This window comes from Salvelinus fontinalis, chromosome 22, assembly GCF_029448725.1.
Source record: "Salvelinus fontinalis isolate EN_2023a chromosome 22, ASM2944872v1, whole genome shotgun sequence".
Lineage (NCBI taxonomy): Eukaryota > Metazoa > Chordata > Actinopteri > Salmoniformes > Salmonidae > Salvelinus > Salvelinus fontinalis.
In genome coordinates this window covers 29,182,605-29,202,587 of record NC_074686.1, presented here as the reverse complement: position 1 = coordinate 29,202,587, position 19,983 = coordinate 29,182,605, and the positions used below count along the sequence as shown (strand labels likewise).

The 19,983-nt window shown below is 44.6% G+C and overlaps 1 protein-coding gene across 8 annotated transcripts in view; it reads left to right on the top strand.

Annotated features, from left to right (window-relative positions):
* LOC129820155 (nuclear transcription factor Y subunit gamma-like) overlaps positions 1-12,558 on the top strand; it is a 54,821-nt gene extending 42,263 nt beyond the window's left edge. For 6 of the 8 annotated variants that reach the window (XM_055877095.1, XM_055877094.1, XM_055877096.1 and 3 more), the window contains 6 exons: positions 1,255-1,413; positions 3,560-3,631; positions 9,478-9,630; positions 9,902-10,012; positions 10,324-10,377; positions 10,487-12,558. In XM_055877095.1, the coding sequence (XP_055733070.1) occupies positions 1,255-1,413; positions 3,560-3,631; positions 9,478-9,630; positions 9,902-10,012; positions 10,324-10,377; positions 10,487-10,606 (669 nt within the window). In that variant the 3' untranslated portion in view covers positions 10,607-12,558. The remainder of the gene's footprint in view (positions 1-1,254; positions 1,414-3,559; positions 3,632-9,477; positions 9,631-9,901; positions 10,013-10,323; positions 10,378-10,486) is intronic. The other 2 variants (XM_055877101.1, XM_055877100.1) reach the window with 1 other exon arrangement.
* Positions 12,559-19,983: the final 7,425 nt, after the last annotated feature.

The following is a 19,983-nucleotide window of genomic DNA, read 5'->3' as shown; positions in this document are numbered from 1 at the left end:
ACATTACAGTCCTGAGATTGATGGTGTTTTGAGCTGAACAGAGCTGAACAGTGGCTCCTAAGCATTTTAAATTGTGACCACCTAAATAGACCGATTCACCAAGTCTGTGGCCAGGGGTGTAAACATCCTACACTCTCAGCTGTGACATCATCGAGCTGGGAGAGGGGTGTTTACGCTTCTGGTGACGGGGAAACTGCCACCTCCTACAGTACCCTGGAAGATCAACCAACCCGCACGTTTTAGGGAACTGTTACCTTGTACTTCTGACAATGATGAGGCCTTGAGTTTACTTTTCTGAGCACAAAGAAATATGGAAGCTTGTAGTGCTGTGTCATTGCTCTAACTGGCAGCTGTTAGACCATATCAGACTAGACACAAAGAGCCTTCATGCTTGTTAATGGCTGACGAAATGTCCAATGAGTCATTGAATGAGCTTTCCATTCACAGTTTATGATTAAATCATTCTCAATAGTGTGCCAAGGTCTTGTTTTCGTGAATGGAAACGATCCCTTTCTGTCTGCTGAAGTGTTCTTGTGTTCTGAAAAGTGTTGTTGGGTTGTGAAAACCCATTGTCTTGACGAAGACCCATAAGGCCTGGAGCCTGAGTGTTGTCGACTGGGATCATCAAGGTCCTCCAGTGCTAATGGATCCTCTGGTTGCGTCCCAATCGGTACCCTATTCCCTATGTAGTGCACTACTTTTGCCCAGGGCCCATAGGGCTTCCATAGGGCTCTGGTCAAAAGTAGTGCACTGAATAGGGAATATGGTGCCATTTGGGATGTACCCTCTATTTAGAATCACATTACTCATCCATCCAGCCTCTATCAGTTATTTATCTGGGTCTCTTACCTATTGTATTACACTGGCAAAATAATTCATGGAGATGTAATGGACTGATATGCTTCTCTGTTATACCCTCTCTCTTTCTCTCTCACCATCTCTATCGCACTCTCTCTCTCACCATTTCTCTCGCGCTCTCTCTCTCACCATCTCTCTCGCGCTCTCTCTCTCACCATCTCTCTCGCGCTCTCTCTCTCACCATCTCTCTCGCGCTCTCTCTCTCACCATTTCTCTCGCGCTCTCTCTCTCACCATCTCTCTCGCGCTCTCTCTCTCACCATTTCTCTCGCGCTCTCTCTCTCTCACCATCTCTCTCGTGCTCTCTCTCTCACCATTTCTCTCGTGCTCTCTCTCTCACCATTTCTCTCTCTTTTTCTCTCTCTTTCTTGCCCCCTCTCTTTTTGTGTGTGTACAGGAGGAGGTGCGTCAGTCGGTGGCCCCAGCAGAGCCGGTTCAGTACTACTTCACCCTGGCTCAGCAGCCAGGCCAGGTGCAGGGCCAGCAGGCCACTGGACAACAGGCTACCACCATCCAGCCTGGACAGATCATCATCGCACAGCCACAGCAAGGACAGGTAAACTGGAGAATAGACCTGCACCACACGTACGTGCACTGACACAGACAGAGAGACCACGTGTGCAGACACACACGCACCACACCAGACACACTGAACATACTACTCCACAAACAACCGGTAAGCTACCAACATTCAGCCTAGGCAAAGATGTAGTGTACACCACAAACACACCGTGACACAGCCTGGCAGATCACCAGCTCTCCTAACACTCTCCCAGTCAAAAACCCTCTCCAACCCTGTCCACTATAAAACAGTGTGAATGGGGTAATAACAGTGGGTTTTATTGATATTATCCTTGGCAAGCACAGCCGATCCACACTCTGGCCTCAACTCTTTCCCACCAGCAGGGATGAATGACCCGTACACACCCAGCACACAAACACACAGCTATAAAAGCAGTGATACAGGGCCATTTGATCTACCCACTTCACTCACTCCCCTCTCTGCTGGAGGTCCAGAACATCACAGTACAGTAACACTAGGGCTGTGTCTCTAATGTCACCCTATTCCATATTCAGTGAACTACTTTTGACCAGGGCCCATAGGGAATAGGGTGCCATTTGGGATGCAGCCTAGACTCCCTGTGAGACTGCTCTCTGCCACTCCACTGTACTTCTCTCTGAAGAGGAGGAACATATGAGTAAACAGATGGGTGGGTTGCCCCCTCATCCCTAGTCTTTTTCCTTCTCTGAGTGTGGTTCCCCAGGCACCCCTCTGTCTCTCTTTTGTGTTTCCTCTCCTGCTCCATTATTCTCCCTCCCTGTTGAATGTGTTCTCTCTTCTTGCTTCAGCAGGCTGCCTTAGTTTCACTGATCTGTCACAGTTCCAAAGCCACAGTCAGGCTAGAGCTGCTACTGTCCCCTCACAGTCACCGAGCAGAGCAGGGGAGGTCACTACATGACTGGCACCTTAGAATAGGTGACTAGTTTAGACTACTGGGTTACAGTTAAGAGGCCAGGGAGGAAGAGGGATGAGGGGAAAGGATCTGAAAAACAGATGGATAAAGTGTGAGATACCTGGAGATTGAGGGAGGAGGGTAACGAGGTCCTAATTCATTGCTCAATTCCTGTGTGTGTGTGTGTACACATCTTCGCCAGACTTGCCTGCTAAGAGCTTTCAGTGTCACTAGTCGTCACTGTTGCACCAGTTCTGTCAAATTCCCTCTCGTGACACAAAGTCCCTAGCGGACTGATCTGTTACGAAACCAAACCTCAATTTCTATTGCACATCTACAGTGTATTATTAGAACTCCCATTTCCTACTGTAGGATACATCTTTATCTTCATTAACAGCTGCTCTTTCGCCATTAAATCTGAATACCTTCTGCTCTATGCATTTCTTCCAACCATAATTTAGTTCACATGCTCATTGTTTGTTGTGTGTGATCTGATGACAGGTGTCTGACTGTGTGTGTGATCTGATGACAGGTGTCTGACTGTGTGTGTGTGTGATCTGATGACAGGTGTCTGACTGTGTGTGTGATCTGATGACAGGTGTCTGACTGTGTGTGTGATCTGATGACAGGTGTCTGACTGTGTGTGTGATCTGATGACAGGTGTCTGACTGTGTGTGTGTGTGATCTGATGACAGGTGTCTGACTGTGTGTGTGTGATCTGATGACAGGTGTCTGACTGTGTGTGTGTGATCTGATGACAGGTGTCTGACTGTGTGTGTGTGATCTGATGACAGGTGTCTGACTGTGTGTGTGATCTGATGACAGGTGTCTGACTGTGTGTGTGTGATCTGATGACAGGTGTCTGACTGTGTGTGTGTGATCTGATGACAGGTGTCTGACTGTGTGTGTGTGATCTGATGACAGGTGTCTGACTGTGTGTGTGTGATCTGATGACAGGTGTGTGTGTGTGATCTGATGACAGGTGTGTGTCTGTGTGTGTGTTCTGATGACAGGTGTGTGTGTGTGTGTGTGTGTGTGTGTGTGTGTGTGTGTGTGTGTGTGTGTGTGTGTGTGTGTGTGTGTGTGTGTGTGTGTGTGTGTGTGTGTGTGTGTGTGTGTGTGTGTGTGTGTGTGTGATCTGATGACCGGTGTGTGTGCGCTACTTCTTCCTTTGCACTCTGCATGTGCTTGTAGTCATGTTTGTAAAGCTCCCTCTTTCTCTTCCTCTCTCTTCCCTCCCCCCTTCAGGTATTGCAGGGGACCACAATGCAACAGTTACAGCAGGTGCAGGTAGCCCAGTCACAGGGCACACCTATCACGGTAAACCCCCCAGCCAGTCAACATCTGAAACACCCCCCCATCCCAGTACTCCTAGTTGTACGGTGAAGTTGCTCCTAGATGCTGATCTTGGATCAGTTTTGCTATTACCCCACTAAATAGTTAAGGTTAGGGTTGGGAGAGGGGATGCTGATCCTAGATCTGTACCTAGGGGAAATGTCATCCCGTAGCGCACCCCTCCACATTTAATCAGGAAGGTTAGTTCTTCCTTTCTCTCCTGTCCATCTCCACTTGGTGCTCCAGGCCTGCAGTTTAACTTTTGACTCAGCAGCAGCTGGCTCATTAGTGACGTTAGTCAGATTAGCTGTCTCATTATGGACGTTAGTCAGATCAACTGGCTCATTATGGACGTTAGTCAGATCAGATTAGCTGTCTCATTAGGGACGTTAGTCAGATCACATCAGTTGTCTCATTAGTAGGGACGTTAGTCAGATCAGATTAGCTGTCTCATTAGGGACGTTAGTCAGATCAACTGTCTCGTTAGGGACGTTAGTCAGATCAGATTAGCTGTCTCATTAGGGACGTTAGTCAGATCAGATTAGCTGTCTCATTAGTGATGTTAGTCAGATCAGATTAGCTGTCTCAGTAGGGACGTTAGTCAGATCAGATTAGCTGTCTCAGTAGGGACGTTAGTCAGATCAGATTAGCTGTCTCAGTAGGGACGTTAGTCAGATCAGATTAGCTGTCTCATTAGGGACGTTAGTCAGATCAGATTAGCTGTCTCAGTAGGGACGTTAGTCAGATCAGATTAGCTGTCTCATTAGGGACGTTAGTCAGATCAGATTAGCTGTCTCATTAGGGACGTTAGTCAGATCTGCTGTCTCATTAGGGACGTTAGTCAGATCAACTGTCTCATTAGGGACGTTAGTCAGATCAGATTAGCTGTCTCATTAGGGACGTTAGTCAGATCAACTGTCTCATTAGGGACGTTAGTCAGATCAACTGTCTCATTAGGGACGTTAGTCAGATCAACTGTCTCATTAGGGACGTTAGTCAGATCAGATTAGCTGTCTCATTAGGGACGTTAGTCAGATCAACTGTCTCATTAGGGACGTTAGTCAGATCAACTGTCTCATTAGGGACGTTAGTCAGATCAACTGTCTCATTAGGGACTGTAGTCAGATCAGCTGTCTCAGTAGGGACGTTAGTCAGATCAACTGTCTCATTAGGGACGTTAGTCAGATCAGATTAGCTGTCTCATTAGGGACGTTAGTCAGATCTGCTGTCTCATTAGGGACGTTAGTCAGATCAACTGTCTCATTAGGGACGTTAGTCAGATCTGCTGTCTCATTAGGGACGTTAGTCAGATCAGATTAGCTGTCTCATTAGGGACGTTAGTCAGATCAACTGTCTCATTAGGGACGTTAGTCAGATCTGCTGTCTCATTAGGGACGTTAGTCAGATCTGCTGTCTCATTAGGGACTGTAGTCAGATCAGCTGTCTCATTAGGGACGTTAGTCAGATCAACTGTCTCATTAGGGACGTTAGTCAGATCTGCTGTCTCATTAGGGACGTTAGTCAGATCTGCTGTCTCATTAGGGACGTTAGTCAGATCAGCTGTCTCATTAGGGACGTTAGTCAGATCTGCTGTCTCATTAGGGACGTTAGTCAGATCTGCTGTCTCATTAGGGACGTTAGTCAGATCTGCTGTCTCATTAGGGACGTTAGTCAGATCAACTGTCTCATTAGGGACGTTAGTCAGATCTGCTGTCTCATTAGGGACGTTAGTCAGATCAGATTAGCTGTCTCATTAGGGACGTTAGTCAGATCAACTGTCTCATTAGGGACGTTAGTCAGATCTGCTGTCTCATTAGGGACGTTAGTCAGATCAACTGTCTCATTAGGGACTGTAGTCAGATCAGCTGTCTCATTAGGGACGTTAGTCAGATCAACTGTCTCATTAGGGACGTTAGTCAGATCTGCTGTCTCATTAGGGACGTTAGTCAGATCAGCTGTCTCATTAGGGACGTTAGTCAGATCTGCTGTCTCATTAGGGACGTTAGTCAGATCTGCTGTCTCATTAGGGACGTTAGTCAGATCTGCTGTCTCATTAGGGACGGTAGTCAGATCAGATTAGCTGTCTCATTAGTGATGTTAGTCAGATCAGATTAGCTGTCTCAGTAGGGACGTTAGTCAGATCAGATTAGCTGTCTCAGTAGGGACGTTAGTCAGATCAGATTAGCTGTCTCAGTAGGGACGTTAGTCAGATCAGATTAGCTGTCTCATTAGGGACGTTAGTCAGATCTGCTGTCTCATTAGGGACGTTAGTCAGATCAACTGTCTCATTAGGGACGTTAGTCAGATCTGCTGTCTCATTAGGGACGTTAGTCAGATCAGATTAGCTGTCTCATTAGGGACGTTAGTCAGATCAACTGTCTCATTAGGGACGTTAGTCAGATCAACTGTCTCATTAGGGACGTTAGTCAGATCAACTGTCTCATTAGGGACTGTAGTCAGATCAGCTGTCTCAGTAGGGACGTTAGTCAGATCAACTGTCTCATTAGGGACGTTAGTCAGATCAGATTAGCTGTCTCATTAGGGACGTTAGTCAGATCTGCTGTCTCATTAGGGACGTTAGTCAGATCAACTGTCTCATTAGGGACGTTAGTCAGATCTGCTGTCTCATTAGGGACGTTAGTCAGATCAGATTAGCTGTCTCATTAGGGACGTTAGTCAGATCAACTGTCTCATTAGGGACGTTAGTCAGATCTGCTGTCTCATTAGGGACGTTAGTCAGATCTGCTGTCTCATTAGGGACTGTAGTCAGATCAGCTGTCTCATTAGGGACGTTAGTCAGATCAACTGTCTCATTAGGGACGTTAGTCAGATCTGCTGTCTCATTAGGGACGTTAGTCAGATCTGCTGTCTCATTAGGGACGTTAGTCAGATCAGCTGTCTCATTAGGGACGTTAGTCAGATCTGCTGTCTCATTAGGGACGTTAGTCAGATCTGCTGTCTCATTAGGGACGTTAGTCAGATCTGCTGTCTCATTAGGGACGTTAGTCAGATCTGCTGTCTCATTAGGGACGTTAGTCAGATCAACTGTCTCATTAGGGACGTTAGTCAGATCTGCTGTCTCATTAGGGACGTTAGTCAGATCAGATTAGCTGTCTCATTAGGGACGTTAGTCAGATCAACTGTCTCATTAGGGACGTTAGTCAGATCTGCTGTCTCATTAGGGACGTTAGTCAGATCAACTGTCTCATTAGGGACTGTAGTCAGATCAGCTGTCTCATTAGGGACGTTAGTCAGATCAACTGTCTCATTAGGGACGTTAGTCAGATCTGCTGTCTCATTAGGGACGTTAGTCAGATCAGCTGTCTCATTAGGGACGTTAGTCAGATCTGCTGTCTCATTAGGGACGTTAGTCAGATCTGCTGTCTCATTAGGGACGTTAGTCAGATCTGCTGTCTCATTAGGGACGTTAGTCAGATCTGCTGTCTCATTAGGGACGGTAGTCAGATCAGATTAGCTGTCTCATTAGTGATGTTAGTCAGATCAGATTAGCTGTCTCAGTAGGGACGTTAGTCAGATCAGATTAGCTGTCTCAGTAGGGACGTTAGTCAGATCAGATTAGCTGTCTCAGTAGGGACGTTAGTCAGATCAGATTAGCTGTCTCATTAGGGACGTTAGTCAGATCAGATTAGCTGTCTCATTAGGGACGTTAGTCAGATCTGCTGTCTCATTAGGGACGTTAGTCAGATCAACTGTCTCATTAGGGACGTTAGTCAGATCTGCTGTCTCATTAGGGACGTTAGTCAGATCAGATTAGCTGTCTCATTAGGGACGTTAGTCAGATCAACTGTCTCATTAGGGACGTTAGTCAGATCTGCTGTCTCATTAGGGACGTTAGTCAGATCAACTGTCTCATTAGGGACTGTAGTCAGATCAGCTGTCTCATTAGGGACGTTAGTCAGATCAACTGTCTCATTAGGGACGTTAGTCAGATCTGCTGTCTCATTAGGGACGTTAGTCAGATCTGCTGTCTCATTAGGGACGTTAGTCAGATCAGCTGTCTCATTAGGGACGTTAGTCAGATCTGCTGTCTCATTAGGGACGTTAGTCAGATCTGCTGTCTCATTAGGGACGTTAGTCAGATCTGCTGTCTCATTAGGGACGTTAGTCAGATCAACTGTCTCATTAGGGACGTTAGTCAGATCTGCTGTCTCATTAGGGACGTTAGTCAGATCAGATTAGCTGTCTCATTAGGGACGTTAGTCAGATCAACTGTCTCATTAGGGACGTTAGTCAGATCTGCTGTCTCATTAGGGACGTTAGTCAGATCAACTGTCTCATTAGGGACTGTAGTCAGATCAGCTGTCTCATTAGGGACGTTAGTCAGATCAACTGTCTCATTAGGGACGTTAGTCAGATCTGCTGTCTCATTAGGGACGTTAGTCAGATCTGCTGTCTCATTAGGGACGTTAGTCAGATCAGCTGTCTCATTAGGGACGTTAGTCAGATCTGCTGTCTCATTAGGGACGTTAGTCAGATCTGCTGTCTCATTAGGGACGTTAGTCAGATCTGCTGTCTCATTAGGGACGGTAGTCAGATCTGCTGTCTCATTAGGGGCGGTAGTCAGATCGGCTGTCTCATTAGGGGCGGTAGTCAGATCGGCTGTCTCATTAGGGGCGGTAGTCAGATCGGCTGTCTCATTAGGGGCGGTAGTCAGATCGGCTGTCTCATTAGGGGCGGTAGTCAGATCGGCTGTCTCATTAGGGGCGGTAGTCAGATCGGCTGTCTCATTAGGGGCGGTAGTCAGATCGGCTGTCTCATTAGGGGCGGTAGTCAGATCGGCTGTCTCATTAGGGGCGGTAGTCAGATCGGCTGTCTCATTAGGGGCGGTAGTCAGATCGGCTGTCTCATTAGGGGCGGTAGTCAGATCGGCTGTCTCATTAGGGGCGGTAGTCAGATCGGCTGTCTCATTAGGGGCGGTAGTCAGATCGGCTGTCTCATTAGGGGCGGTAGTCAGATCGGCTGTCTCATTAGGGGCGGTAGTCAGATCGGCTGTCTCATTAGGGACGGTAGTCAGATCGGCTGTCTCATTAGGGACGGTAGTGTGATCGGCTGTCTCATTAGGGACGGTAGTCAGATCGGCTGTCTCATTAGGGACGGTAGTCAGATCGGCTGTCTCATTAGGGACGGTAGTCAGATCGGCTGTCTCATTAGGGACGGTAGTCAGATCGGCTGTCTCATTAGGGACGGTAGTCAGATCGGCTGTCTCATTAGGGACGGTAGTCAGATCGGCTGTCTCATTAGGGACGGTAGTCAGATCGGCTGTCTCATTAGGGACGGTAGTCAGATCGGCTGTCTCATTAGGGACGGTAGTCAGATCGGCTGTCTCATTAGGGACGGTAGTCAGATCGGCTGTCTCATTAGGGACGGTAGTCAGATCGGCTGTCTCATTAGGGACGGTAGTCAGATCGGCTGTCTCATTAGGGACGGTAGTCAGATCGGCTGTCTCATTAGGGACGGTAGTCAGATCGGCTGTCTCATTAGGGACGGTAGTCAGATCGGCTGTCTCATTAGGGACGGTAGTCAGATCGGCTGTCTCATTAGGGACGGTAGTCAGATCGGCTGTCTCATTAGGGACGGTAGTCAGATCGGCTGTCTCATTAGGGACGTCAGATCAGATCGGCTGTCTCATTAGGGACGTCAGATCAGATCGGCTGTCTCATTAGGGACGTCAGATCCGATCGGCTGTTTTTTTAGGGACGTTGATCAGATCTGCTGGATTTCTTTCTTTGGGACAATCATCACATTACATGTCTCAGTCACCAGACTCTCACCAATCGTTCAACAATTAATCTTCCTTCTCCACCCTGAAGGGAGGGGCTCCAATGACCATGCAGGTGGGGGACCAGCAGGTCCAGATAGTACAGGCGTCGTCCCAGGGCCAGCCCCAGACGGTGCAGTCAGGACAGACCATGCAGGTCATGCAGCAGATAATCACCAACTCCGCAGAGATCCAGCAGATACCAGTAAGAGAGACAGATATACAGGAGGAAAGTCTCCTGGAATGACCTTACTGGAAAAATTATAATCATTTTAAAGCTCCATTTTCTAATGATATTTACACAACATTTTCTTCAGTTAAATATTGGAGATAAATATCCTTATAGTTGGTGAACCTTATACTGTCCTCCATTTTGACGCTCTTCTCTAACTAGCTGTGATCATGATAACCTCTGCATTGTGTATCTATGACCTTCCCATCCTAAAGTGTCTCCCCCGTGTGGTGGCTGTGTGCAGGTGCAGCTGAACAATGGTCAGTTGCAGTACATTCGGCTGGCACAGCCTGTCTCTGGCACACAGGTGGTTCAGGGACAGATCCAGACGCTGGGTAACACTCAGCAGGTACAGGTACTGAACATGGACCTTTTTTAAATCAATAGTATCGCATCAGATGTATGTAGACACTTCACCTCTGTAATGTAGTGTCTGGTATGGTATCACTGTTAGTTTATGAAATAACATTAAGGTAGTAACATATGATAACATTCAAAATATGATATGATTATTCATCTTAAAAATGTGTGTTTTCAATATTGTTTTGTAAATCTATTTCTATATTGTTCATTTCCTTCAGTTGCATTTTAATAGAGGTGTAGGTTTGAATAGTGGCTGTGTGAAGCACTGTGACTGACTGACTCCTCTCTCTGGTTTGTTCTCAGATTACACAGACAGAGCAAGGCCAGCAGCAATTCAACCAGTTTACTGACGGACAGGTAAGAGGAACATCTCAGTGACCTGTCGCTCACTCACTCACATCCTTTACTCTCCCTTTTTATTTTTCACTCTCTCTCTCTTCTCTTCTCTCTCTCTGTCTCCTTACAGCAGTTGTATCAGATTCAGCAGGTGATGCCGGCGGGACAGGACCTGAGCCAGCCCTTGTTCATCCAGTCCACCAATCAGACGGCCGATGGACAGGTCACCACACAGGTCAGCACAGACTGAGGCTCTGGAAGCATCCTCCTGACCCCCAGACCACCAAACCATTGACCACACCACCTGCTACCATCCATAAGGACAACACTGGCTCAAACGCCAAGGGACCTCCTAGGAGGCGTCCAAAATGGTCAAAAGTAGAGCCCAATATAGGGTGCCATTTGGGATGTACCCTTACTCTCATTCAATACACTGGTCTATGACATGATACTTAAAAGGGGCTCTGACAACAACAGTTCTTTATTCAGTATACTGGGTCAGATACCAAAGGGACTGTCTGACAACAACAGTTCTTTATTCAGTATACTGGGTCAGATACCAAAGGGACTGTCTGACAACAACAGTTCTTTATTCAGTATACTGGGTCAGATACCAAAAGGACTGTCTGACAACAACAGTTCTTTATTCAGTATACTGGGTCAGATACCAAAGGGACTGTCTGACAACAACAGTTCTTTATTCAGTATACTGGGTCAGATACCAAAGGGACTGTCTGACAACAACAGTTCTTTATTCAGTATACTGGGTCAGATACCAAAAGGACTGTCTGACAACAACAGTTCTTTATTCAGTATACTGGGTCAGATACCAAAGGGACTGTCTGACAACAACAGTTCTTTATTCAGTATACTGGGTCAGATACCAAAGGGACTGTCTGACAACAACAGTTCTTTATTCAGTATACTGGGTCAGATACCAAAGGGACTGCTCTACAACTCCCTCTCATTCCCATTTCATATCGTCTCTCTCTGCCTCTGTTAGTTCCTCCAGGCACCCACTCTCACCTGATACGTTCCCCTAAAAAGCCTCACTTAGTGTGCATTCATGAGAGCTACACACAGGGTATCCGAACACTGAATCCTCCAGGACCCAACTCTCCTCCGTTTTAGTGACCAGCTGTTCATCCTCAATGTCTGTAAACCCTTTATGTACAAACCTCCTCTGTATATTCTCTGTCTCTCTGTGAAGTACACCGTATGGGTGGCTCTTGTGTTCTCTGTGGCTCTTGTGTTCTCTATGGCTGCGTCCCAAATGGCAACCTATTCCCTATACAATGCACTCATTTTGACCACGGTCCAAAGGGTTTTGGTCAAAAGTAGTGCTCTATATAGGGAATAGAAATCATTGGGATGCATACTATGGAAGGCATGGCCCCTGTTTTGTCTACAAGCCAAGAGAACATGAATCCTTTGTAATGTTTTTAATGTGTAGACGTTTAAAATAATAAACTATGAAGCCATAATCTTACCTAACCCATTTAATTCACAATAAATCATTGTCAATTGTACGAAACCAGCCATGATAGGTCAATTAAGTTATGTTAGTTTCTCGCAGGTTTTTCACATTGACGAGACATTGCTATCGATGAAAGGGCTTCTAACTGAATGATTGAGTTTGAATTTTGTATGACCTCTGTGTGTGTGTGTGTGTGTGTCATTCAATATTGTGCAGTTACTGCAGTATACTTTCCCCATGGCCCAGTGATCCTGTTCACCTCTTCAGTGCCCCCTCTCTATCTCTCCATTCATTTCCACTGATCACTCTATCATTGTTAGAGCAGGGAAGGGTTAGGCCTTTCTGTCTCTATGCAGTCTCTTCTTTCTCCCCTTCTCTCTTTTTCTCTCCCTTTACTTTTTTCTCTATCCAGAGAGGTTTGTGGTTCTCCTGCCCTGCTCTGAGGAAGCCTCCTGTAGAAAAACAACTCCACTGGAGGAAAGGCCCCTTTTTAGAAACTCTTTTTTTCAATACCTGTTGTAACTTGTCAATGTTAATTTGTTTGTATGACTACCCCTCTCCCTCCTCCCCTTTCTTATTTAGTTCAATTGTTATCATTGTTGTTCTTATTATTGTCGATTTGCATGTCCTTTAAACTGCCAGCATGATATGCAATAGATGGGTAGACATTCTATTTTGTAAGCAAACTTTGGGTTTGTGAGAAAATAAAATGCAAATAAAAAACATTACATGCTATCTTTTTTCAGCAGAAGTTTTTCTGCAGTTTTTCCCCAACAGTATTGTTGTGATGTGTGCATAAAAAAAGATTATGTAAGAGGATTTAAATCTATTCATAAACTATCGGTAACCACTGTGTAGTACAACAGCCACTGTTCTTTAGCAAAGCAATTTCGCATGCTGTATAGCCATTTTGGGTACTTCAGATAATTACAGACACCTGTGATAATCTATGGATTTCTGTGCGGCCTTATCACATAGAATATATCAAATAATTAAATAAGATCATTTTAAAATAACAATAGAATAACAAAGCTTCAAAATATTATCCTAAATATAAACCATCAATGGAATGGAGCCAATGGAATGGCATCAAACACATGGAAACGATGTGTTTGATACCATTCTGCTCCAGCCGTTGCACATCTATTTGACCAAAGTCAATAATTGTAAGAGTTGCAGAGTTAATTGGAAATAATGCCATTGTTGATTTAGATAATTTTTTCATTCATTTTGGTATTTTCTCCACTAGAAACTCATGGACACAGATTTAAAAAATGAATACTATATTAATATATTTGACTAATGTTTCCGTAGGTTACCTGTTTATTACCAAAATTACAGAAGATTCTGGTCATTTTGGTAGATTACCAGGAGTTTTGCAACCATAAATGTATCTAAAAAAAAGTAAGTACTCTATGGCCACACAGTAGGTATCTTAAGTATTCAACCCCTTGAATTTCTTCACATTTTTATTGTTACAAATTAAAATGGATTTGTCATTTTCTGTCAACTATCTACGAAAAATACACTAATGTCAAAATGAAAGATGTGTTTATTTATAAAAAATAAACGCTTATAAATACCTTGATTCAGATAAGTATTCACCCCTCTGAGTCAATACATGTTAGAAACACCTTTCGGCAGTGATTACAGCTGTGTCTCCTTGGATAAGTCTCTTATTTGCACATGATTCTTTTCAAAATTCTTTAAGCTCTGTTAAGGTGTTGGGGATGATGGCTAGACAAAAACATTTTCAAGTCTTGCCATAATGTTTCAAGCAGATTTAAGTCAAAGTTGTAACTTGGCCACTCACAAACATTCACTGTCTTCTTTAAGTTAACAGCTCCAGTGTAGATTTGGCCTTGTTGTAGGTTACTGTCCTGCTTAAAGGTGAATTCCTCTCCCAGTTTCTGGTGTACGCAGGCCGAAGCAGGTTTTCCTCTAGGATTTTGCCTGTGCTTGCTTAGCCACACCATGATGCAGCCACCACAATGCTTGAAAATAAGGAGGCAGTTACTCAGTGGTGTATTGTGTTGGATTTGCCCCAAAAGTGTATTCCTTTAACAAGTGTTTTGGTAGTATTACTTTAGTGCCTTGTTGCATACAGGATGCATGTTTTGGACTTTTTATTCTGTATATTTTTATTTTCACTGTCATTTAGGTAATTATTGTGGAGTCACTACAATGTAGATCCATCCTCAGTTTACTCCCATTACAGCCATTGACCTCCGTAGCTGTTTAAAATCACCAATGGCCTCATGGTAACATCCCTGAGCAGTTTACTTCCTGTCCTGCAGCTCCGTTCAGAAGGGTGACTGTGTCTTTGTGTCTGTATGGTTTAATATTAACTTGACGAATTAACTTGACCATGCTTAAAGAGATAATCAATGTCTGATATGTTATTTTTAACCATCAACCAATCACTGCCCTTCTTTGTGAGGCTTCCGAAAAGCTCCCTGGTCTTTGTAGTTGAATCTATGCTTGAAATGCAATACTTGACTGAGGGATCTTACAGACGAAGTGTTAGACATTCAAAAAGCATGTCAACCCTTATTATTTCACGCAGAGTGAGTCCATGTAACTTATGTGATTTGTTAAGCCACATTTGACTCCTGAATGAAATTAGGTCTAAAAAAAGGTGGTGAATACTTATGAAACCACTATATTTTAGTTATTTAATTTGCATCCTTTAAAAAAAAAATTTAACAGAACTTTCTTTTCACTTTGACATGAAGTATTTTGTGTAGCTCAATGACAAAAAAAACGAATCAATTTCAATACCACTTTAACACAACAAAATTTGGGAAAAATCGAGAGGGTTGAATACTTATGATACCCAAAATGTATAGATTACAACACCTTGATTTATTGCCCCACATGGGTATATAACACATTTACACTGAACAAAAATATAAATGCAACATGCACCAATTTCAAAGATTGTACTGACTTACAGTTTACATAAGAAAAGCAGGCAATTGAAATAAATTCATTAGGCCCTAATCTATGGATTTCACAAGACTGGGAATACAGTTATGCATCTGTTAATCACAGATAACTTAAAAAGAACAACTGGTGTGACCATGATTTGCCTCATGCATGAGGACACATCTCCTTCTCATAGAGTTGATCAGGCTGTTGATTGTGGCCTGTGGAATGTTGTTCCGCTCTTCAATGGCTTTGCGAAGTTGCTGGATTTTGTCAGGAACTGGAACACACTCTAGTACATGTTGATCCAGAGCATCCCAAACATGCTCAATGGGTGACATGTCTGGTGAGTATGCAGGCCATGGAAGAACTGGGACATTTTCAGCTTCCTGGAATTGTGTACAGATTCTTGTGACATGGGGCCATGCATTATCATGCTGAAACTTGAGATGATGGCGGCGGATGAATGGCACGACAATGGGCCTCAGGATCTCGTCACGGCATCTCTGTCATTGCCATTGATAACATGCAATTGTGTTCATTGTCTGTATCTTATGCCTGCCCATACCATAACCCCACCACCACCATAGGGCAATCTGTTCATAACATTGACATCAGTAAACCGCTCGCCCACACGCCGCCATCTGCCATGTACAGTTGAAACCGGGATTCATCCGGGAAGAGCACACTTCTCCAGCATTCCAGTGGCCATCGAAGGTGAACATTTGCCCACTGAAGTTGGGTACATTGGCGGAACTGCAGTCAGGTCAAGACTCTGGTGAGGATTACGAGCATGCAGATGAGATTCCCTGAGACGGTTTCTGACAGTTTGTGCAGAAATTCTTCAGTTGTGCAAACCCACAGGTTCATCAGCTGTCTGGGTGGCTGGTCTCAGACGATCCCGCAGGTGAAGAAACTGGATGTGGAGGTCCTAGGCTGGCATGGTTACACGTGGTCTTCGGTTTTGAGGCTGGTTCTCTAAAATGACATAGGAGGCTGCTTATGGTAGAGTAATTAACATTAAATCCTCTGGCACCAGCTCTGGTGGACATCCTGCAGTCAACATGTCAATTGCAAACTCCCTCAAAACTTGAGACATCTGTAGCATTGTGTTGGGTGACAAAATTGCAAATTTGAGGCCTTTTTTGTCCCCCGCACAAGGTGCGTAATTATCATGCTGTTTAATCAGCTTCTTGATATGCCACGCCTTTCAAGTGGATGGATTATCTTGACAAAGGTAAAATGCTCACTAACAGGGATGTAAACAAATTTGTACACAACATTTGAGAGAGATACATTTTTTTGTGCGTCTGAATAATGTCTGGGATCTTTTATTTCAGCTCATGAAACATGGGACCAGCACTTTACATGTTGCTTCTACATTTTCATAAACACATTTTTGCAGTGCACTGCAGTAGTATTTTAGGGCAAAAGTCCATTTATCTAAGTTTCACCCCTAGTGTCCCATACTTCAAGATCAGAACAATGTAGGTCCTACTGTTTTTTCTCACTTCTCTACTTCTGGAATGGGCTGTTCGTTGTGAAAGGGCAAGCGGGCAACAATGGAATCACGAGTTCATTAGTTAGTTGGCTGGAGACAGCTCAGCCTTTAGAGATCAGACAGCATTCCTTATCCGACCTAAATCTTAAAAGGAAAAGAGGTAATTACGCTGGGACAGAAAATTAGGGAGACACATAGTTCCCTCACTTACCTCGAGGAATTGGTTTTGTCACACAGGCCTAAACTGCAACTTGTCAACAAAAAAGGTTGTAATATATTACAGATATTTCCCTATAAGAATCAGTTATTATTACTAAGATCAGGAGTTTTCTCAGGAATATCACCTGGCCCAACCAGGCCCTATCTATGTAATGTATAAGTAGTATTTTACCTTTGTAAAAATTTGTCTTGTCTAATAACAGGGCTAGGTCTTTGTTTGTCAGTCAGGCTTTGAAGGGGCTAGGCTTTCTTTGGTTGGGTCAATGAGGTTTTTAAGGGGCTAGGCCTTCTTTGGTTGGGTCAGTGAGGTTTTTAAGGCTGGACACAGTATAGGTTATGAGACACAGGTAAACAGTGACACTATTCCGGTCTGTAAGCCTACTGGTGGATTGGGATGTGTTCCTGCACTAATCGACTTAATTGCTGAACAATAACTGCATTAATGAGTACGGACTCATGCTCACCTCCGTTTAATAAGGGACAATGAGGACTGCGAGAAATGTTTGAGCTTAAGTCAAGCGTGAATAGGATTGTCCAGCGCTATTTTTCTTTGCTGCCCCGTCCTCTTGAATCAAAGGAAACTGAAGAGAGATGAATTAGGGCTGACTGCCCTGGCTCCACATTGGGGCTAAATCCTAAATGGCACCCTATTCCCTATTTAGTGCACTACTTTTGACCAGGGCCCATAGGGCTCCCATAGTGCTCTGGTCAGAAGTTGTGTCCTATATAGGGAAGAGGATGCCATTTAGAACGCACACTGTAACTTGTGATATGGCCGCCACACCAGCTCCTCTTACCAAGTTAACCACACAGACCTTATTAAGACGAGTTGACTTTAAGTTAGATGGGTTCTGGATCATAATGTGCTCGATGGTATTTATTTTCCTTGAGGTGTGGGAGATCTGTGAGGTGATAGGGCTCATTCTGTGGTTATCCAGAGCTCAGGCATCACAGTTACAAGACAGAAGGTGAGGGCAGAAGGTCAATCCATGATTAACCAACCAGGATTCAGTATGTAGCAGTCTAGTATGGACATAATGTAAATACATGATGTACATAAATTGAGGGGGATAATCTGATAATAGTTAGATTAAGCCCTGAATTATAATCTTAATCTAACTATTATCGGATTATCCCCTCAATTTGTTTCTAAGCAGTTTCTTATGAAGACTACTTGGCCTGTTTGTAACTGGACAAAGCTGTGGATCTCTGGTCAAATCAGGAGCAAAAAGACTAGACATGATGCAAGTAACTATCTTTAATCTCCTTACGCAAAATACATAGAAAGATAGTACTAAACTAGTCTAAAAAAAGTAAAAAATGGTCTGGGGGTGTCACTCTCTACAGATGGCAATTGTTTGGAGTACAGAGTTTAAGTTGGAGCTGTGACACACACACACACACACACACACACACACACACACACACACACACCTAGCTCGTGTGTGGTTCGGCCTGACTTTTTATAGTGCAGAGCTATCTAGGGACCGGGGCAGATATGCTAGGGGAGTGGAGGCAGTGATGTGAGATTTGTTTTGGAATAACCAACCTTCCTCTCACCCTCTCCTGCAGGAAAAGGAAAGCAGACTACTTCACACTGCCACAGCTGAGCCCTGCTTACTCATAGTTTATAAGAGGCAAGGGGTGGGGCGGTGGCAGGCAAGGTACAAAAGCTCTTTTCACGAGTAATGAATGTGCTGGTAGTTAGCGAGGCCTCCACCTATCCGACTGTGTCCTCCCAATGCAGACAGACAGACTGTTCAGTTTGTATGTTCTTGTTTAAAACCATGTAATATCATGAATATAAATGTTACAACAGTGTATCACTGATAGAATCTTGAGGTTCAAGCCTGTCTGACATTTTCCATCTCTACGTGAATCTTAGAGTGGATTTAGCCAGTTGAGACGTAGGTTAAATGATAGCAGCATCTCTTCAAAGACTACTACCAAGTCTATCACAACATAAAGCAACAAACACAACACCACACACTGTATCAACAAATACATCTGTGTTTCCGCCCCCCATTTTTCTCTCTGCTGTATTCCATTACGTGGAATTTGGGGTAAAAAGGAAACGCACGCAGATTAAGGGAAGGAGGGAAAAAAAGGGGAAATAAAACCAAGCAATAGTGTGGTCTGGGGAAGCCATTAAGTGGCGTAAGTAAAGCACCAAGTTGCTCAGCCGATATAAAAGGTTGGTGGGGTCCGTCGGAGCGAGAGCGAGCAGAGTTCTGCACTGTGTACTGCTGATGTGGGGGTATTTTTAAGTTCCCATAGATTCCCAGTGCAGCTGTCGACTCCTGGAGCTCAGCTAGGCTCTGTGGGGCGTGAGTGAATAGCGGTCTGAGAGCACAGTGAAACGGAATGGAGGAGACGAGAGCAAAACCATACCAGCCTGACGCCTCTCCCCTTTGACCCTGTACATTACATGGTGTCACCTGTGCCCTCTGACCCCTTACGTTACATTGTGTCACATGTGCCCTCTGACCCCTCATGTTATCTGGTTTCACCTGTGCCCTCTGACCCCTCACGTTACCTGGTGTCACCTGTGCTCTTTGAACCCTTACATTACATGGCGTCACCTGTGCCCTCTAACCCCTCACGTTACATGGTGTCACCTGTGCCCTCTGACCCCTCACGTTACATGGTGTCTCCCAAAATAACTCCATCCTGATAAAGAAGACAAGAGGACAAGGAGTGTTTCTGATTGTGTGAGTGTTGGCTTGTAATACCAAAGTGGATAGTTGTGCAGTCTGTGGTATATGTGTGTTCACAAGTGCCTCTCTGTGTATTTGTGTTGCTTTCTCAAGTGTACAGTACTGGAATGTGAGCGAAAGAGTCCGTGTGTGTGTGTGTGTGTGTGTGTGTGTGTGTGTGTTTGTGTGTGAGTGTGTGTGTGTGTGTGTGTGTGTGAGTGTGTATGCATGCACGTGCATGTCTGTGTGTTAGAGAGGAAGTCAGTGCCTGCTGTTGTAACTGTGACCTTGTCTAGCTGTTGGGTCTTGTCAGAATCAAATCAAATGTGTTTATATAGCCCTTCTTACATCAGCTGATATCTCAAAGTGCTGTACAGAAACCCAGCCTAAAACCCCAAACAGCAAGCAATGCAGGTGTAGAAGCACGGTGGCTAGGAAAAACTCCCTAGAAAGGCCAAAACGTAGGAAGAAACCTAGAGAGGAACCAGGTTATGAGGGGTGGCCAGTCCTCTTCTGGCTGTGCCGGGTGGAGATTATAACAGAACATGGCCAAGATGTTCAAATGTTCATAAATGACCAGCATGGTCAAATAATAATAATCACAGTAGTTGTCGAGGGTGCAGCAAGTCAGCACCTCAGGAGTAAATGTCAGTTGGCTTTTCATAGCCGATCATTGAGAGTATCTCTACTGCTCCTGCTGTCTCTAGAGAGTTGAAAACAGCAGGTCTGGGACAGTTAGCACGTCCGGTGAACAGGTCAGGGTTCCATAGCCGCAGGCAGAACAGTTGAAACTGGAGCAGCAGCAC